The 27,079-nt window shown below is 29.6% G+C and overlaps 1 protein-coding gene across 1 annotated transcript in view; it reads left to right on the top strand.

Annotated features, from left to right (window-relative positions):
• The first annotated feature begins 4,817 nt into the window (after positions 1-4,817).
• The window catches only part of LOC147071898 (protein obstructor-E-like), a 78,593-nt gene continuing 56,331 nt past the window's right edge, over positions 4,818-27,079 (top strand). The window contains exon 1 of the mRNA XM_085946573.1: positions 4,818-5,335. Coding sequence (XP_085802699.1) covers positions 5,302-5,335 — 34 coding nt within the window. The 5' untranslated portion in view covers positions 4,818-5,301. The remainder of the gene's footprint in view (positions 5,336-27,079) is intronic.

Below are 27,079 nucleotides of genomic sequence, written 5' to 3'. Positions count from 1 at the left end.
CCACCGGACAAATAAGAATACGAGCTAAGAAAAACGTTGTAATAACAATGTATCTATCTCTATCCTATCAAATTATTGTTGACAATAAGAGTGATGAAATAAGTATAATTAGTACTATTAGCAGTTTATTTGTTTTGTGTGATTATTATCTTTTTGAATGATTATGATAATATGATATTATTGTCCCTATTGATATTAGTTTCAGAGATTTTGTTATGCTTTGGGTAACATTATATACATGTTTTGCAAGAAATAAACGTGCATTATATTGTAGTGGTTCCTTGAAATATGTGGTAAACATTTTTAAAATCTTGAAAAATATTTATTGCACGATTTTAAAAGGCATCGTAGCTATTCGGGTAACTTCGTTAACCTTCCCTTTACGTTGTTAATAAATTCCGTCCGTTCTAGTGATGTCACCTGGGGTTACGGTACGAAATTGACAAAATTTCAGTAAGTAAAAAGGAAATGCATATCTTGGCAACATAAATAGGTACTATAAGATTTCATCATCATTATTTGCCATTTTTTTGTTATATGTATAAAATTATAAAAAATGCATCAAAACTTAATTATAAACCTACGAGTATTTGTATACATTCTTACAGCCTACAAGTCATAATACTGTCTAGATCTTACCCTTTACTTTCACATCTTTTTGAGTGTGTCTCCCTTTATCGCATAATATACTTTTAGGTCTCACTCTTTTGTTTGCAAAGGAATGCGACGTTCTTTTTGAAATATACATTTATAATTTATGACAGGTAAATTATATTTGACGGATATCTATCAATTATACATATTTACTGGATAATGCTATCGATTTTGAAAATAATAATATTTTAATTAGATGCAATACTGATTATTCTAAGCATTGCTGAAATATAAAGATGACTGAATATTAAATGAAATATGTGCAGTTTAGTGGCATAGGTAACCGAAGGTGATATTAGAGTAACGGGAGTTTTAATTATTGTTAATTAATTATAAATAATTACAAGACAAAAGGGACTTTTTATATACAACGTTTTTAAATTTTCTGTTGAATCATAATATAAAGTTGACTTAACAAGCTTAAACGATCAAAACAATTTGTACTTGGTAGAAATAATACTCAAATGTCATATTGATTTCCATAGTAACGCACGTACATATTGTTAATAATTTAGTTGCTAGGACCCCAGTTCCCTAGCAACCAAAAATGGTGTCAAAATAACTTTTCTTACAAAACAGAATTAACTAAAAATTAATTCAATTCTACTAAAGATGGCTAAAAGTATTAAAAAAATGCATTGGCATCGTGTTCTGATATATTTTTAAAGTTTCAAATATCTAGCCTAGCTAGTCGGGAAGTTAGTTAAAAATCGATTGCAAGATTTGTACCGGACAAATAAGAATACGAGCTAAGAAAAACGTAAAATAATACGTTTTCTTACGAAAGATATTTTCATTCGCAGTTGTAAAAAAATGATGATAGGATTAAGTACCAACTTTATTGGGAAACTTTAGGCAATCATTTGCTTTTATTTTACTGTGGCACGTTCTTAAAGTTTAGATGCCATTATAGAAATTATGTTCCGTATAATTAACGAGAATTTTGATATTTGTCGTTCTTCCTTGGATGAGAATTCAACCTAGTATTATAATAAATTTCAATTGACGTAGCTTTTAAAAAGCTTCTGAATATTTGATAACTAAAAAAGCCGAAAATATATTTAACTTTTATTCATATAATATATACAACGAAATCGAGCCGACCTATCCTATCCAAAATAGCGTCTTTATTTTCAATGTGACAAGAGACTGCATGGATTTCCTTATTATCGTTTGATGACTAATATATTGGACCTCATAATAACCGTATTTATATTATTATGAAAATCATTTCAAGAGCAACCAAATGCTGTATTTTACTGTTCTTTAATATATAATCAGATACATAATTTGAAAACATTTCAGACCACAACAATTGAAAATAATTGACCCGTGTGCGTCTTATCTAATTACGATGAAATTAACTATCAGTATTTACACATTATTGAAGCGCTAAATAAATTGCGTATTGCTTGTCAATTGGTAAAGCACATTGACGCAAATCCAGTGGATGCGGGTTTGAGTCCCGCTGGTCATGGGCTGACGTGTTTTTAAATTATGTATGTTCAATAAATAATGTTATTCCAAGTTTTGTGAATAAATATTCGTTGAAAAAAATAATATTTTATTATATTATAACCAAATAGCGATTAAAACATATTAAGTATGCTATCACTATGATTGTGAGTGACAATTTATAGATATTACCATCTTGATTCTGTTATTTATTTGATAACTGTAATCTATTGCTTATATTTCCTTGTTCATATTAAAATTATTCCATTAATAAAATTAAATATTAGCGTTAAATATTGTTTATTCAAATTTGGAACGGCATTGTTTTGGTTATTTTATTTTTAAAATTACTAAACCATAGGCCATAGACACCACCGACGGTTCTGGCGGTGTGAAGTTAGTGCAACTACCATTCTTCGGTACTCTTCGTGATCCTAATACTAATTCTCTATTCTTTCAAAGATCCATTGTCCATTGACTTCATTCGCCATTCACCACTTAAGACGACTGAGTCAGTGGTGAATAAGTAACGGTATTTTCCTTTTTAAAAAAAAAAATATGGCATATAATTATAATATATTTTTAAAGTATTACATGATATTAAAAATTAACAATTCTTAATACAAGCCACCGATAAATAGAGATTGTGCGAAGATCCTGTTCTTTATGTAATTATTCAGTTTTTTAACAACATATTTTTGTAATATTGCAAAGTCGTGCCATATAAAAATAAACATGGTTTATTAATATTACGAAAATAAACGATGACAGAGTAATAAGAAGAAAAAAACTGTTGACATACTGAGCCTAAGACTCGTCGCATATTACGATGGTTAGATGATACCACAAATAAGTAGTAGCAGTCTAAGTGTAAGTTCGGGAATGGTTTGGCTATGGGGATGTTGCGTGGCGGGATGCGGAAGTTCACAGTCATAATATCATAATATAAGGACTGCGATTGGACGGCGCGGATTGATGAGCGTGCGACACCTCCGCATTTCCTCGTGTAATATTCTCATCTCCGAATCGTCCTTGCAATGTGTGGTAATATTATAACCGTCGTAATGTGCGATGCGCCTTTTTGATTAAAAAAATACGAATTGCTGTGATCGTAAAGACTGACTTTTTTAAACATTGGTAAAGTATCAAACTAGCGCATGGAAAATCTTTGATTCGATTCGATACAACGTTATTTATAACTAAAATTTAACAGCACTCCATAATTAAAATTAAATAACCATAACACTCTGATATTATAATATATTATTTATGTCCTCTTTCGCATCGTATCTTCGAAAAGCCTAGTCACGTCATCATTGTGTTGAAAAGTAGAGAATATAATCTGTCTTCTGTCTAAAAGAACACTTTCAAGAAAACTCAATGTAAAAAAATTCAGGTTGTTAATATTAATAAACTTACCGCTATATTATGGTTTTAGGAATTTAAGGTTGTTTATGAATATATTATTCAAAACGTAAATTAGGTTTGAAAGATAATATGAAACTGCAGCTATACAATTTGTCCCTAACCCATTTTCGTAAAAAAATGGAATTAAGAGATACTGGCTCTGAGGTGTTGAAATATACCAATAGCTCAAATTATGTAAAATTAGAAGAAGGAGCTTAATAAACCTTTAGAACTTAATACAATATTTAATTAATATAATTTGGAGGCAGCAATATTAATTATTAAATCCAATTTGCAATTATAATACGAATGTTTTCTTTTGGCGCAAGTCGACAATATTTCTTATTTTAAATCGGTTTGTATGTAGTAATTATTGACAAAGCAATAATTCCCTTTCATATTTAACATGCATTCAGAGTTTATATTTGCAAATGCTGCCTATTTATTAATTTATAGTATTAACTAAAATACCGTTCCTTTTATATGAATATCCAATCAGTATATGAATATCCAGACATTCGACTGAGAAAAGGCATACTCTCTTTCATTTGCACCCCAGCTCTTCAACACATTCTCGCGATGAATTGTTGCAAGTGCGTTATTTTCATGAAGTTTCATCTTGTTCTTATTTTAAGTTGAAGCCGTGCAAGTTTTATCAATATATTGTATCGAATAGTGTTTGAGTTATAATGGAAAAAGCAGGTAGATGAAAAGACAAGCCGTAAAAAGGTAAATATTTCAAAAAGTCATAGATATTTAAATTATTGTATTATTGGTATATATTTATAAGTAGTTCCATGTAACAAGATTATTTTTATCTCCGCGCCTGACAATATGTCCAAAAAACTGCAGAATTCTTCTCAGACATATCGTCGAGAGCCGTTCTTTTATCTTCAGTCTCTGGATAATTGACTGGTTCGTCCTGTGCTCCATCCAAGAAATGCGAAGCATACGGCGCCAACACCACATCTCAAAGGCATCAATTGCAATTCGTTCTCTTGCCTTGAAAATGAGTTGAACATGTTAGTTATGTTATAGCTAATACTTAATAGTAAATAATTAATAATAAAAGAAAATCCATCCACACGTAACGCCGTGCGGTGTGTAGGCACCTACTGTAAATTATAAATGCATATTAATGTTGTCATTAATGATGGATTGATGATATTTATTGAAGGTGCAGATTAAATGAATGGTTACAAATCGCTGAACTAGATGGTACGTAAAACCAGAGGTATATCGAAGGCTTAACTGAAATGCAAGAATTACCCCTCCCTCCTCTTCTGCAAGCCTTCCGTTGCACTACTAAAAGTCAAACGACCCGGAGACCATACGACCAGTTTGCAATCACTTCATGAACAGAGCGCACCGGCTCAAATCCCGGCATAATTAACTAAACATTAATTAATTATACAAGTCATAGTTTTATTAAAGAGTTTTTTTTAAATTAAACACTGTAGACATCTGTTGGATCCTTCGGGAATAACAATAATTAATTTATTTGGTTGTTGATTTTATTTGTGTGAGATTTAAGTATATAATAGTTTTTTTTTGTATGGTTGATGAGTATAGTTTTTATGTAGAAAGTTTGATGAATGCTCGTCGTTGGTAATTATTACAATTTGCGAGTCGAGTAAGGTCAGGCTCGAAGGTTGAAAATAAAAGTGGTTTTTCGAGTTGCCGGGTGTGCTGAGGCTCGCTCATTCGACTCGGTCTTGCACCGCTCTTTGCAGAAGTGATCGTTGCCTCGAGAGAGGAAAGTTCAGTACAGGCCACCCACCAGAGATGATTTCCAATTGCGGAGGTGCATTTGCCATAGGTGAGTACTGAAATCTACATTATATATTAACATCCCTAATATTTATTGAAGAACTTAAGAAACTGATTTACAAACAAAAGTATTCGTACCGCCTAAGCGTTAAAAAACGTAAATAAAAACAATCAACTAGATTTTATCATTTATGTTTAATGATTAGTTACTAATACGTAATTTTTAACCACATCGCCCAGATTACAATGGTTGTGAATTTAAATCCCATCAGTGATTTTTTTGTAAATACACTTTGAATAGTAAATAGTTTAATTAAATATACCTAAGTTATTTTTATTACAACAAGTTAAATTGTTGATAAAACAACATTTACGACTAAGTAAGTGGTTTATATTCAGTAATAGCTATCAACATAAATAACTGAAAAATTACATAGAATTAACAAAAAAAATATAATCAAAACCGTCAATATAATATGTAGTATTATTTTCAGTGATCTCATAACAACAATATTGTTATTGATTTTGTAAATGAATGGAAAATAAAATAATTAAATTTTTTAAGTTCATTATTTTGTTATTGCATGAATATTGTGGAAAATACACAGAAAAATTTATTTTATAGTTTAAAAAGTAAATAAACCCGATTGCATAAAGTGTCCAAAATTATCTTTTATATTATAAAAAACAAGTATTTTTAGAATACAGGTGATTTGACTTGTTAGTTATTTTGTCTTCGTAATGTTTGTATGTAATCAAGTTTTCAGACGACTCTTTATTTTATTGATTATAATTACTTTTTATATGACGTCAATGAATGTGTGCATTTTTATTTGTTACTCAATAATAATAATTAGAAGGTAATATTCAAACAGATTGCATATTATTTATATTAGAATATTGAATTCATTATAATATTATAAAATAATAAAAACTTATACGCTGATTCTTGAAGTGGTGATAAACATATTATTATTACACGTACAAGTATTTGGTTAAAAAACTGAATAGTTTACAATGTTGGTACAGTTTATAATAATAATGGATTTTTTAAACTCTGTAAAATAACTAATTCAATGAGAAAGTAATGTATCTATTTCGGTGGATATACTGTCAAAATTTCAATTGATTTAGAATCATTTTATGAACTGATTCTTTAAACAATTTGAACACTCTGAATTTTATTGAGTTTGCATTTTTTATTTGTTTTTTGTGATTGATTGAAATTGTCAAATGAAAAATGCGCTAAGTGAAAATCGATAGATTATCAAAGGAAATGTGTTTACAAAAAGAGCGCCGTATTTCTCAAATTAAATGGGAGAAAACCGTTTTTCGCTCAAGTAACCTCGATTAGGCCCATTTGTGACAATTTATTTACTTCTGATTTCGCTTTATAACATTCCAAAGTACTATTTTTAAAATATGTTTTTATTAATATAACGGTAAAGATTGCCTCAAACGTAACGATCATATTATTATTATTTCATAAATATATATATTATATTATATATTATTTGAAAATATACTTACATTTAAAATTTCCGGGATAGTTTTTCTTTAAATTTTTGGTTGACTAAGTATTTATACATGTTATATGGAAAAAATATATTTGGCTGTGTAAGTATAAAATCGTCTGAAGGAAAGAAATTTGGGACCAAAAGTCATCACAAAATATCATAAAGTATCAGAGCAGTGTGATAATAATATTATGTGGAGAACTATCGTATTCTGAGTTAAATAAATAAATTTACTTTATGGTGTTAATTGTCAATTTTTGGTGGATATACAATGTGTATTAGTACTATAGTACTAATTCCACTTAGTTTACAAATAAACTAAGTATATATTATATTATACTGTGTTTCATTTTAATAAATAAATAAATAAATTTACCTAAAATAATAGAGAAAATATGAAATAAAATATAGGACATTTAAAACCTCTTGTCAGATTATTAAATGTATTATGGTACAAGTGCTCATATTTACTAGGTAGGTAGGTACCTATGTAAATCTTTCTTATTGTCCGAAGAAAAATCGCACTATATTCAAGAACGTACGAATTTCACGAATAAACACAATTTTTGTTGATTGTTTTCTTGTATTTTTCTAAAACATGGTACGTTTCATTTTTACCCTAAACGTGATTCTATTCTTATTTTAACACGTTTTAAATAGTTTATTTCTATTGTATTAAGTAATCATAATAATAACACATAATGTAATATATATTTGTTTTATTTTAGGTTGGTATGATCGCTTGTATCTAGTAAACTATTTTGAAAACATTTTAGAACCTTTAGAGAGGTTGTCTTTTGTTTTAATAAACAAGTGACATGTAATAATAATTTGAATATTTTTTATGACATGTATGGAATTTAAATATAATGTTGACAGCCATGCATAATAAAAAGGCAAATGATCATGCAATATACCTCTAAACTACACAGCAAATAATTAAAGTTGTTTACTTTGACACATGATATTTTGAGCAACCTCCATTATTCGGAATATTTAGATGCACAATCGCAACAAATACGCAATGTTAATAGGCTAAAGGTAATCAACCATTTCTTGTAAAAACGTATGTTTTGATAACCCGTAGAGATCCATAGCAAATATGGTAATATTTGATTTAGTGTTCGGAATATTTTACGTATGCAGTTCACCATGAGTTGTTGTATCGGAAACAGGTGGCTGTATAGAATTGAAATCAAATCCATGTCAAAATAAAACACTAAAACACACGTCCTTAATAAGAACTACCTACTGAAAAACAAGGGAAAGGTTTGATAGATAAGTAAATTAGAAAACCAATCATCTCGTATGTATTTATGTACAATTCTGAATGATTGAAACGTAGATTAGCAAGTAGGTGTATTAGATGGTATATATCAAAATATCTGATAATGACAGGGTTATTATCAAATATTTGATACCAAGCAATATAACGTTAATGTTGTTAACTGTCAGCAAATAAGCGTTGCATCTTATGGTTTTGTAACATACTCAATTTATTTCAATTTATTTATTTTTTAACATATTGTGGACATTACAAATTATAAGTTTAAGACGTTCACAACATGACATTTAGAAACAAAGATATATAAATATAAAAGTATTACATAAAAAAAGAAATAGATCAGTAGATAAATTAGATAGGTACAAGGAAGTACACCGGATGAGTTAAGCAGACCCTATTTTAAGAATTTATAAAACAACTGCCACCTAAACTCATCCTCATGTAGGTGGAATATATCAACACCCGAAGCAATTTCGTTTAACATAGTTATCGCCCTCCCAATTGGCATTACCAGTGGCAACTTACCTACGTAACGGAGAAATGCTATTTGTTTTTTACAATACTATACGGCCTCTTATCTTATCTCTCCGATACATCTCACAGTGAACTGTGCTACGGAAAACTGCATGCATAAAATTTGATTTGATTATATCGTTTATGATTGTAAATGAACCCCACAGGCATTCACATGCTATTAAAACATACGTGTGTATGAGAAATGGCCAAAACCCATTCACTCAAGTCATTCCCAGTTCTTGCACTGGATCAAAAACGCAATATGGGTTTTTGCCAACCACGGTGTCGGATCTAAGAGCCATGGTCTCAATGGCCGATGCCCTGCCAACCAGGCTACCACAGGTTCAATATTAGATTCTTAACTGTCCAGTTTGTGGAAACGCAAGTTGAAAATATATTAAAAATATTTTGAAAGTAGCTTTAACAAGTAACTAAACATTCATTTCTCGTAGAAACCTCTTAGTGAGGCGGGCAATATCCACATCGGATTGTTTTAGAAGACGATGCTTTTATCCACAAACATATATAATTTATGTTGTATAATTAATTATGTTAATAATATTTATGTGGATATTAGGCTTACGTGCAAAATGATAATTTAACTTTTTTACGTAAGCAAAATTAAACTGCGAATAATAATCCTACATATTAAGAAAGTAAAATATATTTTTAATGAGCAATAATTAATTCGTTCATTCTCGTTAGAGATTGATCAAAATCAGACACGCTCTTACCGGCTTGGCTATGAAATAATTGTCTATTATTTTGTTTATGGTCTGTAGACAGTGCTTAATTATTTATTACACATCCACAATATGAAAATGAAAGTTTTGTGTGATACATCAATCATAAAATATTGACATTAACAGTTTTTGCGCACATATTACTATGCTGTGGTCACAATGAATTAAGTACCTATCTGAAATATATACCGATTTCACATTATCTATTATAATTTTTACATATACAATTTACATATAAAATATAGTTTTCAATAGTTATAAATGTTCGATACAATTAACTTGTTATTAACGGTTTAACTTGAAAATTTAAAAATAAGCTGGATATGTTTATAGTTTATTCAAATTATTTTTGTATATATATTCGGCACTAATAGCCTACACGTTCTTATAGCAAGAGTGCCCGTACACGTGCATGGATTTGCTGGCGCCAATAGTGTGTTATTTTTAACTATCGCGATAATAACTTTACTATTTATATGTATTTACATGTAAGTGCTGACTGTCTCACCAATCTCATTCTTCAGGCATAAGAGAGACGGTGCTATTTGACTGGTTTTTAAAAATTTGTAAACGTCAAAACTGCTCTGCATAGTGTAGTTAATTTTTTTTTCCGCAGGTTTGCCACTATTGTTCTACTGCGCAGGCGCATATATCTCACAAGTTCCAACTGTCGCGTGAAAATTCAGAAGCTGCCGAACTTGTTTTATCCGTGCATGCGTACACGTGCATTTCAATCAGTTAGCAGTAAATCCTTGCAAGTGAAAAACAGGGTATACTATTCATAATTACGATTACAAACTCAATAATTTTATATTATTTAAAAGTGGCGTAAGATTCTGAAATTTCCAGTGGAATAATATATAAATCTAAATATTAAAATAGTGAATATTTAAATTATATTTTAATAATAATAAAAATAATTATGCACGGTACAGTAACCTAACAAGTCATTAAGCAAGAGTAGCATATAAAATATTAATGTTTCCTATGAATATGCACATACTAAATTGTTAAATATGAAACTTTTACCTCTTGTTGTATAGTATAGCCCAAAAATGGGCTGCAGGCGATTTTTTTCATCAACTTCAAGATTCTCCAAGAAAATTCCTAAGTCTTGTGAATGAGTCAAAATTATTCTGCGCTATAGCTCTAGAATAGTTACAGGGCAGTGAAAATATTTAGCTCTCGCGTTGAAAATGTTTGCGTATTTTTTCTTCCAATTCTTTTTGAATAATATGTCAGCAAGACATACATTGGACAACTACGAATGTTTTTTAATCGATCAGCTGTTATTTCTGAACAATTCATATATTCTGATATTAAATTTATCTACCGATAGGTGATACCCACGGGACTATAAATGCAAAAGCAAGACAGAGTGGTGATTGCCCATAACTTTTCCCATAACAATACAAGTCTTGTATCCTGGCGACAAACTAGAGCAAGGTTTCCCAAACTTTTTCTGCAATGGAACACTTCTCAAATCCGGAAATTTCAACGGAACGCTTAGCTTATTTTTTAGATTGATTTCTACTAGTTAAAATTAAAAAAATAATGTTATTAAAACACCTTATTTATTAAGTAATTACATATTTTTAAATATACAACTATAATATAATATAAACATAAAAATATGAATAAATAAAGCACTTATAACTTATTATTATAAACTATTTTTTTCTATTTTTAATACATCTACTTTTATCATGGAGTTGTCGAGTATCAATACGCAATAATCAAAAATTACATCGTTCAATTATATAATTTCAAATTAACAAATATTAATAGTCATGAAGTATAATGGCGCCGCAGGAGACTTTTTTTAAGTATTAAAGCAAATTTGTGATGTGTGTTTATCTTACTTATCTGATCAACCCACCACGCCGGGCCCACCCAGAGCCCGTACCCCCAGGCTAAAGCCCTGTCAGCCCCCTCCCCCCTTGTGGGGGTCATGAAAACAATAGCTTGTTTTGAAAAATTGGGGTACTCTTCTGACAAACTCGCCCATAAATCATTTAAAGGCTGATCTTCAAATCAGTCACTAATTAAATCAATAAGATTTTCCTAGTCACTTGCGTTTAAGCCTACAGGTTTTGCTGTCATGGAAAATGGATTCCGAACCCAGGAATCGTCCTTACTAGTTTTCAGAAAATATTGCAAAAATGTATAAAGCCTTTCCAAATTCTCGCGGAACACCTATTCAGGTTCGGCGGAATACTGGTGTTCCGCGGAACATAGTTTGGGAAACCCTGCACTAGAGAATGGGGAATTTATTTTGTGGCACATCAAATAAACATACTGAATTAAATAAACCTTACTAATATATTAATACAAAAAAGAATAATCTTAGTTTTTCATAAAATAAAATTTTAATATCAAACTATATATTTGTACTATAGATAAGAATGCAATTCATTTTGAGAAAAACACTAGGCTCTAAATTAGACAAAAAGACACATAACTCCTCATTTATCATCTAATTATTTTAAATAAATATATTATAATAAAATTCACAATACGAACAATGTCCTGGACTTCTTCTTTCGCGGCACATTTGAAATCTTCTGCGGTACACAGTTTTAATATATCATTTTAGCTAGTCTATTTTACTTCCTTTGTCAAATTTACAAAAACCAGCAACTCCAGGGTTTCACAAAATCCCATTAGATAAACGCTGCCCTAGAAAATACTGTTACACGTGTTGGACCAGTCTTCTTGCCAGTATTTTTATAGATCTTTTAAATGGCTATTGCTAAATTTTGACAGACATAAAAGTAAAAGTAAGATCGTTAATCATTGTCCATAATATTTAATTATTATTAACCAGATATTCTTATAACACGAGCACTATGCTTCATTAATAATTGGTTCGGTTTTATAATTAGTACTTAAAGTTGCCGTCATAAATACGTACATAACCGTAAACTGCACAAACGAACGTACGTATTGAGATGTATATTTTCAAATACCGATAATTACACTATTTAGGCGATTCAAGCGTGTTTTAACGTATTTTTTTTTCATTAAATTTTATTTTTTAATTTAAACAATATTATATACACCTTTATTAGTCGTTAAATTCTTTATTGAAATAATATATAATATAAGCATAATAAAATTGGCTATGTCAGCACTTCATTTTATTAATATTTTATTTAACCGGTTTTCGTAAGTTTTTACACATTTTTTTCTGTATGTATAGTTTTGCCAAGTTTTGGAAGTCCTTAATAATTTAATTCAAATTTAAATCTACGATTTTTTTTTGATTTTGACTCATATTAGAATTTATCGGTTTTTGAAAATAGACAAGTTAATAAACAATTATTATTTGTGCAGTGTTCATCATTGGACAATATGTATTATGAGCAAAATTTTGTGTATTTTAAAACAAAGCTAATTAGCAACGTTCTCGTGTTTATGAATGATACGTCAACTTTTGATGAATCTTGGTCTCATATAAAAACTTTTCCTATTCTAGACGATGCTTTCCACCTACTTTGACCGTTCATTCTTAAATCTCCAGTGGCGTAGTCCAGTAATCTTAATTTCGGCTGTATATGTATTTCTTGCCCTCAGGGGATACGTATCTGGCCTTATAAGAAAGTGGCGAAGATCTGGTCTTATAAGAAAGATATATTTTTTATTTTTTTCATAACGTATTTACAACTTGATTATTTTATATTCTACAAAATTAATATAATTTACAAACGACATCTGTCGCACATATAGAAATTTATTATAAATTAACTGCCGACTATTATATACAGAAATATTATATTTACTTCTACAGGCAAAATAGTATTGGTACTAAGAAACCAACACAATAATACAAAGATTTCAAGTTATTTGGTATAATATTTCATGCACACAACACACACAATAATTGCATACGTATTGTAAAAAAATACATACTTACACACAATGTCAAAACTAGTGTCATACTATCACGTGACCTGAAGCTTTTTGTATAAAACCTAACAGGTCCTTAGTTTTGTAGTATGCGCTGGATTCATACCGTAGTCTTGTGGTCTGAGCGTCCGACGCTTGTGATAGTATTTTTAAGTTCGAGTTCAAATTGCTGTTAAGGCGGTTAGGTATTACTTTTTTTTAAATATCTATTTTAGTGCCTGTTGTTTATTTCTGTGTAATATCTATTATAAAAAAGTAAAACCGACTGTAAACATGGCTATCCTAGGACTTGTTTTCAGGTATCTACCATAGCCTACATACATTTAACAGGCACCCTTTGCCACTGGTATATAGCCCACTTTGCTGGTAACTTCTCTGACATTTTATCTCCCATAATGACAGTTATAATAATATGATTCTTCTCGAGAATTTCTTTTTAACGATATTTTTTCTCATTCTTTTTGCTTAGTGCCCAGAATTTTGATCCAAATGTTTGTACTAAGCGCATGAGAGTCATTAGTTGATATATAATTCATAAACTAATTAAATTCTTGAGCATATTAAAAATAATTATTATTTATTTTAATTTATAATTTGAGTTTCTCATAAGGTATCACCAATAATTAGTTACCTAGATAATTCGTTTCAGTTGATGTCTTAAACAATGTCGAAACGGACAAAGAAAGCGTATGAGAAAATGAGAGCGGCAGGTGACACTTTTTAAGAAATCGCTAATTACCCGATTAATTAATAAGTATATTCCAAGTTCATTATAATTTCTCTTCTGTACGCGGACATATAAATTTATTGATTGCGTTTTCACAATCGCTCTAATCAGTAATAATTTGCATATTATGGCAGCCGTCTAGCGTTTATTTATGTGTAATGTTCACCTTGGCATTGTATTTGTCAATCGATAACGTAAAAAAAACCTTGACAGAGAACATTTTACAAAATAAAAAGTCAATATTGTTGTTGTTAACCCTATGGTGACATTGAAAGTTTCACTTGGATTAACAACAGCGTAGACATGAGCTTATTGAACCCCATACGTTACAGTTATAATTATGGCGAATTATTATAATACTAATCAGTTAATCTACACCCACGGTGGCCGCGCGGTTTAGGCGTTGGACTATCACGCCGTGGGTCCCAGGTTCAGATCCTTGGTCTGGCAAGTACACATATTATTTTTCAATTTGTGTGTAAGTCAGGGTATGGACCTAATAGGTTGAGCAAGTGGCCGACATCAATTTCTCGTAAAAAACAAAATCTGTTAATACAAACCTCTACTCTGTGTGGGCCCATATTATGATCCTATTAGGATCGGACATGGTTGAAAAAAAAAATTAGGGTAATCAGGCGTTTAATAAAAATTTTCGCCCATATTCCTTATATTTACAATATTCTTCGTGGCATTTAATAAAACAATGTTTTTTGCATCGGCATTTTCACGGACAGTTTTGCATTTATAAAAGCAGTTTTGTGCACATTTCTACTTCTCTTTAACATGATGGATACTTTTAATTCTGTTTCGCTGTATAAACCTGTGTGTTTTTTTTTTCAAAAAGTATTTCTTAAATATATGATAAATAATCGTGTATTGAAGAATTGTGAGTAAGAAAAGATTTGATCAAATAATTGTGAACGGAGAATTGAACGTAGTTATGCAGAATATAGTCAGACCACAATAATGTCGAGCTGAGATAATGGCACTTTAGCAACAACATGATATTAAAAATGTTAAATTGTAAATAGCATTTTATTTCAAGATTTTTTTTCGGCTTGGCTATTTTCAGCAGAACGTAGAGAAAACTTATACTTAACTTATTTTTTATGGACTGGCTACTTTATGCATAACTATGTCCAATTATGTGTTATGAATTTATTGTGGGTAAAGAATTAGGGCCGAAAACTTTTACAAGAATCGGTTCAAGAAGAAGAGCTATGACAATCACTTCGCTTTCAATATATTTGCAGCGTCATGCGATGAGAAAGAAGTAGTAGTAGGAATCTTGCACATTTTATTGCATGGTGTTTACAATCAAGGAGTTCGGTAGTTTTTCATTTTGAAGTGCGTCCCCCATTTGATACACCATGGTATTCATCCGTATAGGCGTGGAGATGTCACAGTTGATATAGGGAATGAATTTTAACAAAAATGAATATAATTTATTTTTATTGGTTATTAATGTGACAGTAGAATGATGTTTGATGGATTTTTTTTGATTCGGTATGATTGTACTTATATACATTTTTTTATAATGGTATTTTTTAGAACATAATATTGTTTTATGAATTGGTATCAAATTAGTTTCTACGTTTCTAGCTTGTTATAAGGGAAACATAACGTTTTTGATCTCTTAGATATTACAAAAGAGTTGCTTCTCTATAGGTATGTATGTAATTGGGTTCGTTCTTTAATTCTTAAATAAAATTATACTCTGACAACCCGCTTGTATTCGGATTCATTCTTAAATCTTAATTAATTCAAAACTAACATATCTCACTTACAACAACATGTAACCGATAACGAATTGTTAACAGTAATATTCGCAAAAACACATTGCTTAATGATTTATCTAAAGTGTAAGTCAATAATTAAAAATAAACAATTATTTTTTACCGATTTTTATTTTATGATTGATTTATTTTTAAATGTCGGTATAATACTTTTATGAAAACTTGCACGCTATTGAAAGGTTAACTTGTGATTTGGTCAGTTGATTTTCAACACCTGTCATCCAATTGGTTGATTGATCAAGCGTGCTCATTCAAGTAACTTGTATCATTTTTGCGGTTAAAAAAAAAAAAAGTGTCTATGCAGTACCTACTTACACCACCGCAATTAGTGCAAAGTCAGCGCATGTATATAAAAAAAATAGCACGGCAAGTGGCACGATTTCTTTTTTGCAAGAAAATAAACAACGATTCATCTGAAATAGATGTCTACGCAGCAGTTATCTCGAATTGTCTATGAAAAGAATTTATTTTATCATCTTGCTTATTGAAGCTATTTCTGACAACTGATGAGAGGTCGAATAATATAATTTGAAATCGAACCAAAATACGGTTCAATAAACTACTATTTCTCGAGCTGTGATATTTTTTAAACTGAAGATTTGACTATGGCACACTGCCATATCGTCTTAATTCTGTTAATAACGTTGGTTAAATAATAGCATAACGTATGTATTGTAAACCTTAGAAGTAGATCACTTTTTAAAGAATGACAGATACTATTATAGTCTAACAACTTAACCCTGAATTACGTAAGGTATAATTAATATTTTTACCGTTATTATTTCCAACTGCTCTTATATGAAGCCTATTGCATCATTTTCTTTCGCTCGCTCGCATATATTCTGTCAAAGCTATCTAACTTCTCGCGTATGTGTTATGTTTATAATAGTAAGGATCTCTTTTTTCCAAGGTAATTAATAATGAACAATTTAGTGTGAGGAGCTCAAACACAGATACATTATTGACTGGGGTCTCGAAAATAAATCATCTAAGATATTAATAAGAAAAAAAAATCTATATCTCTACAGTGCATTAGCATCCTGTCAATGTATTATAATAATGCTGATGATATATACAACAATAATTATATACTATCTACTTGATGGAATTTAAATTTAGATTCTATTTGACGTTAATTTTCTACTATTTCAAATAAATCAGTTTTAGAATATGTCTTGTGGATTATTTATTCTCTTCTTCTTTGACATGACTTTATTAATTATCATCATGATTTGGGAGTCTGGCAGCCTTTTCTGATAATTCAGTGGCATGCAGAGCCCGTGTCAGTAGTTTTTTTGATTTGATTCGTTCACCAGGAGTGAGCTCTTCGTATTCTCCGACCACTAACCTGACCAAATACCACAAGTTATTTGTCTTCTCTGTGAGTTTTATAATCAAATACTTGGAAAAGGCATAGCAAGAGAAGTCTGTCTGGAATCTATTGTTCAATTATTATGGAATAGTTGGTTCGTTTGGTCATTTTACTCCAGCACCCCATTTCAAATGAGTATAGCCTATGTCTTTATCTTGCTCAGATGCATATATTACATAAATTGGGAAGACAATTTATTTTGCTAAACACTTTCTAATCGCTTAAGTAATGTTTTTGTTCTTCCAAATTAGTTTCAGTTTTGACGTAGGTTTTCTCCTTTCGATGTCAATCTCACGTTAACCTTTATAAGAGATTTGCTAACCACTTGTATATCTTTCAGCAGCAGACTGAGTGGTATCATATTATTCTTATGTATAACTATCAGTTTCAGTTGTTTCATTTTCCAAGCGACCTTCTCATAATTTGTCCGCCTTGTAGATTGAATATACTATAGAGAGAGGATACATCCCTGCCGAACACCCTTTTGAATTTGAAAATTTTCAAAATTAATATCATTCACAGTTCAGAGTTCTTGTTTTATTACTACGACAATATTGTCATTTATCCCTATGGTATGTATAAATTAAAAACTAATAATTTGTTCTAAACAAAAAATAGTGAAAATAAAATTATTAAAGAACTAATTAGAGCAACATTGGAATTATTAGTTCGGGAATAGTTTTATTTTACACTTAGATTTATCGATTATTTATTGATTAATTAAATAGAATGAGTTATCGCTTTAGCTTAGTGGCAAACTATAAGTAATAAATACCTAGGTACCTAACTAAATTACTAAGTTACAGCCAAATACGCTGCATTTAGCAGTAAGTGCGTATTATTGATTAGATTAATAAGCGGTTTGAGGCTTAAAACCAACATTTGACCTAGAAGTGTATACCAGTGCGCGACAACTATCGACAATTTGATAATACTGTTATCGGAGAGACATCACTGAGAAAGTTTTGATCATATAATCGTGATTTATATGAAGTCAGTTGATGCAAACCTTGTAGAAATTGATTAGTTAATGTTAAATTATTTAACATTACCGGTGAATTCTTATTATGTTTCCAAAGTGAAACGATTATTATATTCATGCCATTGATATACTACTAGATGAGGAGTTCCCATACAAATGACATTTGAAAAATGTACCACAAAAGAAGATATTACGAATATCGTCTTATAATATTTCCTTGTAGGTATAATTCGTTAAGACTATTAACATGGATTCCCGAATTTCACCCGTATTGCCCTGGCTGTAAAACTAAATTTGCGTTATTGGAATAGTGACCCTAAGGGTGTCTGCAACCCAAAGCTTGCAAGCTACCAAAAATTCATGTCTTGGCGGGCAGAGCAAGTCGTCATGCGTTGACTATTAGTTAGAGTAAGATGCAAGCTAGATCGGGCTTACTCATAATTATTGCCAGGTCGTTTTCGAGACAAATATTAAGTGAGCTTATATCGAGTTAAGTCCGCTGATATTAAAACAGTAAGTTTAAACACTGGCCGAGTCGCTGAAAATCGGGCGTCATTTTAAGAAGCATTTATGATTCATCCAGTAGTATATCAATGATTCATGCAGATATTAGTTATCAAATGATTTTTTTAATATTTAAATTTTTTGTTAACTTTTTACGACATAATTTCTTTACATGGAATAATAAATCAATTATTAATAATCTTTTCATGAAATTTAACGTTTATTTGGTGGAAATATATTATAGTATATTAATTGAATGAAAACAATCAAATATATATACGAAAACATACTTATATTCGGAAGATGATAGTCATTATTCAAATAACATAATTAAAAAACCAGGTGTTCTCAGACTCATTCATAAACATTTTATAATTATTTTTTAAGCCAACAAAATAAACCTTTATATAACTGCGCCATTTAAGAATAATCTAATTACACAGTAAATATAACTAGGTCTACATTAAGACCAATGAGCATACAATATAAAGGTGAATGAACATATTATTACATGCCAAAAAGTATTAGTTATTCAGAACGTGCAAACCAGATAATTGAAAATCATACCTTTGTTAATGATAGAAATACGAAAATCCATCACCGTGCAAAGTTAAAAATTCATTAAAATATATGATACAATATTAACAGTTATAACAACACGTTAATCAACAATATTATAAACCTCAATTTCTCACCATGGAGAACTCCATAGAGAAGAAATGGAGGTTTACTCTCCACGGAATGGAGATTTTATTACCATTTTTTTTTGTTTTTACGAAAAATGAACGTTAGCCATTTGCTCAAACTATTAGGTCAACACACTTTAAAAAACAAGATGTGAATTTGCAAAACCCTGAATCCAAGTGTATCGTATTAAGCAGTGTTAAAATTTTCCATATATTTATTATATTAATTTGTTAATTTACCGCATTTTATATTCTATTTTCAATAACGTTTCAGAACATCAATAATTAATATTTGCTGTCGCTTGATATTTATTGTAATTTAATTATATTGAGGTAAAATTTCTTCACTAGAAAGTTTACCGTAACTGTTTATAAGATGAAGCAAAATATCACAAGAGAAAGTCATACACGACACATCCGGCGATCGTGGCCTGGCATGTTCCGACATACACTCACTACAATCGTAATACTGTTATATTATATATACGTATATAGCATAATATTATTGATTATATTACATATATAATATACACATTCACTGTAGTATACTATAATATTACTACGTAATATTGAAAAGTTAGTGTTATTAGATGTAATAATTTATAAAGTGAGAGAGAAAAATATGTAGATACAATAGCTTTATATTATAGGGATGAACTTAATGCCTCCAGCGACAAAATTCTAAAATTGTAATCTGATACATTTTACTGATAGTTTTCATTAAAATAATTAAAACATATCTGACAACATTAAAATACACTAGCATTTATTTTAAAAAGGCTGTACTGTACCCGCTTATTTATTATTATGAAGATTTTTTAATAATAATTTTGCATAGTTTTAATAAATATTTAAAATTAAAATTTATACTAATTTAGTCAATTTGAATTAGATTTCAAATAAGGCATACGCCTACCTACTATTAGTACATTGTTTCAAACAATTAAAGCCGGTAGCTTGCTAATATTAACGAAGTTTGAGAATTACTTATTCGTAATTAGGTAAGATACCGTTGGCCGATGGATGCTGGTTCGAGTCCCGTCCGGCATATATATATATATATATAAAAAAAATGAAATGTTTTCGGATACATATGTTTTTTTTTTCCAAATTGTGTATGTCCAATAAAAATGTTAAAGTCTTATGGTATTTTTTTCCAGAAAATAAAAATGTTTGTAACTTGAAATAGTTATATTACTTTATTCATATTTTAAACTATTTTATGAGACTTGGGCATTTGCCATGCTAAATAGCGTCTATATAGTCGACAGTTAATTAACAGACTCGTTATATTATACTCGAATATTTGGGAATTTCCCCAAGATATTGGGTTTGTTCATGGACTGTAAAAACCAAAAGCGGCATCTGAATTCGCGACCTGCAACTTCAAAGGCAGATACTCTGCTATTACTCAAAAAAACAATTGACGTGGTGAAGATTGAACGAATACAGATGAACTCAGTCACAAAGTTGAGAAAACTGACTTCAACGCTAAATTTCCGGTTATAAATTTTACATCATTAATATACAGAGAAAGAGGTATCTTTTTAAAATGATCTTATATTATTATTTCATGAGAAATATTAATTATAATATTATCCATTTTAAAGGAGAACAATTCAAGCAAAACAATCAAATTACGTATCGTTGAAATAAAAATAATAATTTTAAAAACCACGTTCATGAAAAATAAATTTTAGGAATAAAAAAGTATGAAACGTAAAGTAATTATATAATATTAATTGAATTCTGTTTTAAGCCTATACTTCAGCTGAGGCATGGTCTGAAAATATCGTAACTAGGCGATGCGCGGATTGTGCAAATGACGCGATCCGAACGAAATATAATTTTTCATAAAAATTCAACATGCGTCCTTTTAACGTTGTGTTTATTATTATATTCGTAATAATAATAGTATATTCATTGACATGTTTTCTTTTTCAAGTACATGCGGAACGTTTTTTAGTCATCTTTACACGATTTAAGAATATATTCCTCCGACGCCATCACAAAACAAATTGACGTGCTCACACCTCGACTCTCAGTCTCCGATTGGCAACGACTGCGAAATTTCGTTCCACCTACTGTTGAAAATTATTTGCCGTTTTTGATTAATACTGTAATATGTGTCTATGTCACTTCTTTTGATCCTCAGTATTTTAATATTATTTTTCAGAATCTTTATGTTTAAGATAAGACAGTTAGCAGTAAGTAATTATACTTTTTTTTTTTGTAAATAGTTTTAATTAGTTTTCTAAAAACTTTCATCGCTTTGTAATATGTACGTGAAGTCAAACAATTTTATTGTTATTACCGTACCATAGGCTATAAATTAGGCTAGCCACAATCTAACAACGGGTATTAATAATATTAATAATGTTAGGTTAGGTAATCCATTTGGAAATCAAAACACGTAGGTACGGAATGATGATTTTTCTTATATAACACCTTTCTGTGATCTCATTTCGGAAACGATTGGTTAGGTAGTTAAGAAACGCACACAGCGTCTTAACCAGAACTAAGCGGCCACCTTTGTAAAAATCATCTTATTTATTATAGCACTTTAATTATTTTGTTTTTCAAGACTCTAAGACAAGATTTAAGGACATTTGGGTTAGCAATAAATGTAATGGTTAGAACACTCACTCGCTTCAAGATTTTCTTAAGGATTTTCCATTATGTATAATTATAATTACTGAAGGTCTTCCGAATTATTTACAATTAGATATGCAGGTATTTTTTTTTTGATAAAATCATGGCCGATTTCGTTTGTGAAGAGATTTTCAGTTGATAAATTAGTTAATCCCTACCTACTATTATCTATTTAATTATTATCCATGTCCACAGGGATTAATGAAAATAAGAATTAATTACATTTTCATTCATAAATTATTATATATGGCCTAGTATTACTATCGTTACTTATTTTAAACCAATCCAAACCAGCTGATACAAAATTCACGACTGTAATCATTATGACCTTTAAAATACTCAGCTTGATGTTTTAAATCAAAGCTGAACGTATTTACAACGTTTTTCTTAGCTCGTATTCTTATTTGTCCGGTGGTTTTTTGTCCGGTACAAATCTCGCAATCGATTTTTAACTAACTTCCCGACTAGCTAAACATTTGAAACTTTTAAAATATATAAGAACACGATGCCAATGCATTTTTTAATATTTTTAGCCATCTTTAAGTAGAATTGAATTCATTTTCAGTTAATTCGGTTTTGTATGAAAAGTTATTTCGACACCATTATTGGTTGCTAGGGGCCTGGGGTCCTAGCAACTAAATTATTAATATATACGTGCGTTACTATGGAAATCAATATGACATTTCAGTATTATTTCTATCAAGTACAAATTTTTTTGATCGTTTAAGCTATTCAAGTCAAGTTCATATGATTCAACAGAAAATTTAAAAATGTTGTAATTAAAAAGTTATTTTTATCTTGTAATTATTTTTACCACCACTTTAATGATTGGACATTGATTTTGAAACTATTTATTTTTCGTAGAGTTTTAAAAATGTTTTCGATCAAACTAACGAAAAATAAATTACACCAAAGTACGACTTGCCACTTGATTTAATTTTGTGTTTAGATTATTAATGGAATAAGCAATATAATTTATAAATAAATAAAAAATAAAACCTATTTTCATTGTTTAATATTATAACGATGAAGTGAGTATAAAAAATAACACAGTGATCGCTTTTATTTCTTCAATATTTCGACGCAGACTTTTGATTTTTCGTTTGACATGGTTTTTAAAATTCTCTGAATATTTGATAATGAAACAGAAATTAAAAAAAATAGCTTCTTGTCACATACCTAAGTAAACATATTATTATGTGTATCAAAACTTTGATATTTTATTTGAATTTTACTAATGTTTCCATTTTATTATATTTTACAAAGAGATGCATTTAATACCGCAGTAACGTTAGTGTTAAAAATGAATGTAATATGACTGTACGTTGTAAGAGAAGAGAATCAGTAGATACGATTACAATACTTACCGGTATTTTTACGACAGTCAAGTATGTAGTTTGGCTAGGAAAAAACTGATGAAACACATCATTCGTTTTATTATGGCAAGTTGCCTGTGAGAAATCTCGATTATCCAATTACAACACGTCCAAAGATAATCCTATTATTGACATGGATTTATGAGTAATAATAAATAAACAGCATATTATCACATTTTCATTTTAACTGTTCGTTAAAAGATTTTGACGTGACCTAACAAACCTAACAAACAGAGTTAGGTTAGTTTAAGTTCTACTTTTATTTGATATTTTTAATGAACATTTTTATATACTTACTCTATAATCGATGAATTCGACAATTGAATTCAAATAATAAACATAAGAAACACATTTATATTAAAAATAAAAATATTCACTGTAAAGAAATTTGCATCGAATATGAATTGAATTCATAAGCGTCGCATTAAGGGCGTTGTGCTTGGCCTTACAATATGCAACTGAGGTGTAAGTTAAAATTCCGGAATATTGGTGATCATCTTTCTTAATTTTGAATCAAGGTATTGACAATATTTACTAACCTTGTTTACTATTAATTATAGATAGCATCAGAAGTTCTCCATTTTTTTTAGTTTTAACGTACTTGTACATATTAATATTTTTTAATTGAACAATTTTTGAGATTTAAAAATGGGTAGGTTTTATTTATTGAATATAACTATTTTTAAACAACAGCCCTGCTCGGTGAAAATATATTATTTTCAATAATTATACCTATAATCGTCTATGTGGTGTTACGAAAAATATTCAGCGGTGATTTTCTCTGACGCAAATGACGAAATCGATTCGTCAGAAAATTTCAATAGGGGCTTGCAAACAGTTCAAACCCATTATTAAATTATACCAAAATCTATATAAGATATGTATTTCTCACAAATTAATGATATCTATTTTAAATTCACAAAACAAACACCCAATTATTATTTAATAATGGTGATATCAACGTAAACTTTTTAAAGTATATTTAATGAACTTGAAATTATTTTTTTTATCATGGAGGATTTCCAAATCATTTAATGCGTCGGGGGTCTACGTCATTAAAAGTGCCACTGAAAAAATATTATTTGATACATAATACTACGTTATTAATTAATCTTGTCGCACCGTGAGTGTAAAACCAAGGTATCTGCAAAAGACATATTTTAGATATATTAGGGCTCGAAGTCTTCGTTTTGTTAGGATAAATAAAGTTTATAAAAAAACCATAATATTTGGTTCATATCTACATTATATTGCATGTTCTTTCATTTACTTCACTTTTACATTATCAAGACGACTTTTGCAGTTGTTTTGCATTTAATCTCGAAATTGAGAAATTTGCAGATGCCTTGGTTTTACACTCACGGTGCGTTTTATATTATTTATTTCATTTAAAAATAGTTTAATTTAATTTACATGAGTTCATTGTAGAAATTATTAAGTTCAAGATATTCATAATGAACAAGACATTAAATAAATGTAATAGATAAGTAGGTAACATAATAATTAAACAGTGAGATTTATTTAATAAATATGTATTACAAAAATAGTAAGTATTAGACAGACTTATGAAACTTTTATTTTATTGTTAAGAGAAACACCCTAATTCTTTAGTCATAGAAACCAAATGACTATACATTGGCTTCAGTTAATTATAGAGAACAAAAGAAACCCAGGAATAAGATACATTTCTTGGCCAAGAATGACTAAGAAGAGCCGATTAAAATAATGATAACCATCCTTTTTGAAGGCGACATACAATGAAGATAATATTTTTTAATTATTATAATATATCTTGAGATTCTTGTATTATTGACCCAAGAAATACACATAAGACAAAGTTCACACGGTTCGCTTCGAGACAGATTCGCAGGGCTGCGGTGAAAGTAACCGCTTGGGAAGCAAATGCCAAGAGTTCACGGCGGATAAGATCTTCGACAATTGCTGTGGATCGTGTACTTCATTTATTTTATTGCGCAACGTGGTCAAAATAGCTTAACGGGTAATTGTTTTCGCTTGTCTAAATGTAACTGGCTTACGATTGTTGATGAGGAGATATGTACATATAATCTTATACAGAGTAAAAGTACATAAGTAATATAATTATATAATTTAATACTCTACTTCAATATTTTAAAATTACTAATACGTTTTATATAAACCAAAATGGGTACAGTTGTACAAGTTTACATGGATGATAGATAAATAATAAATAATAATTATCTATGTTGTTATAATTGTACGATACTTACTTAGTACATTTGTAATGTCCAGAGGTGTCTCGTTTCTAAAGGCCACGGCACTGAGTGTATTTTTTTTTATTACCAATCGAAAATAATTAAACATACATAACTTGAAAACACCTCAGATAAATAAATACCCACTAGAAAAGATAATATTAGAAATAATTACAAGATAAAAAGAACTTTTTATATACAACGTTTTTAAAATTTCTGTTGAATTATTATGCTCAAACTTGTACTTGATATGTTGATATGAAGTAAATAAAAAACAAACAAACAAACAAACAAATATAGAATACTAAAATGTCATTTTGATTTCCATAGTAACGCACGTATATATTTAATAATTTAGTTGCTAGGACCACCCACTTAGCAACCAATAATACTAGATTGGATTACGGATTTCTTCCAAAATAACTTTTCATACAAAACAGAATTAACTGAAAATGAATACAATTCTGCTTAAAGATGGCCAAAAGTATTAAAATAATGCATTGGCATCGTGTTCTGATATATTCTAAAAGTTTCAAATGTCTAGCTAGTCGGAAAGTTAGTTAAAAATCGATTGCAAGATTTGTACCGGACAAATAAGAATACGAACTAATAAAAACGTTGTAAAAAATACGATGTTCGACGGGATTAGTATTTTTTTTAGTATTTCATATTTTATAGTAAAGAAAAAAGAAAAAAAATATTTTTATCAAATATGATTTTTTCTAGTAGATATCTGAAGTGTTTTTAAGTTATGTTTGTTCAATATATTGTGGAATGTTACATTCTCAAAATCCTGTGAATTATTCGTTGAATAAAAGTAATGGTATATTGAAAATAATTAAGATTTAAAAATATTCAACCCCTACGTTCCTGGGTCGAAGAATTTTTTCACTATTTTAGGGAGAGTGCAAGCAGATAAACTGCTCGAAATCGTTTGAAGCCTGGGTAAATTAACATATATTTATCCAAGCTTGAGATTCGAATGAGCCAGATGAGTTCGTCGCTATAAAAGCATGCTATATCCGGTGTCGCCCTAAAACATATTTGTAGTCACTATTGCTTCTACACCCTTGATGATCGAGCGGCTTAAGCGTCAGACTATAACGTCGTGGGCTCCAGGTTCGAATCCTGGCTGTGGCTAATATCCATTTCTCGTAAAAACAAACCTCTATTCGATGGAGGCCCACATTATGATCTTATTAGGATCGGAAATGGTCAAAAAATGTAAACATTTGCAAATCTACAACCACGAATAAATTTGATAATTAATTAAAGAACACATTTTATGTTTTAAAACTTAAATAATAATTAACAATGAAGAAACTGAGCGTGTTATTATTATAATTATTAAATACACTTTTTTGTATTTCATTAACTTTTGTCCCGACTGTTTAATGATCACGAGTCGCCACTGGCAATTTTCTTCTCTGAGAAATTAACATAATATTAATTTTTAACATTTAACACACATATGCTATTTGAAAATATTATTAT

The sequence above is a fragment of the Rhyacophila brunnea genome, unplaced genomic scaffold (assembly GCF_057557595.1).
Source record: "Rhyacophila brunnea isolate RB1 unplaced genomic scaffold, BYU_Rbru_1.0 scaffold_2, whole genome shotgun sequence".
In the NCBI taxonomy this organism is placed as follows: domain Eukaryota; kingdom Metazoa; phylum Arthropoda; class Insecta; order Trichoptera; family Rhyacophilidae; genus Rhyacophila; species Rhyacophila brunnea.
The sequence above is the reverse complement of the archived record's forward strand: the minus strand, read 5'-3'. Positions and strand labels throughout refer to the sequence as shown.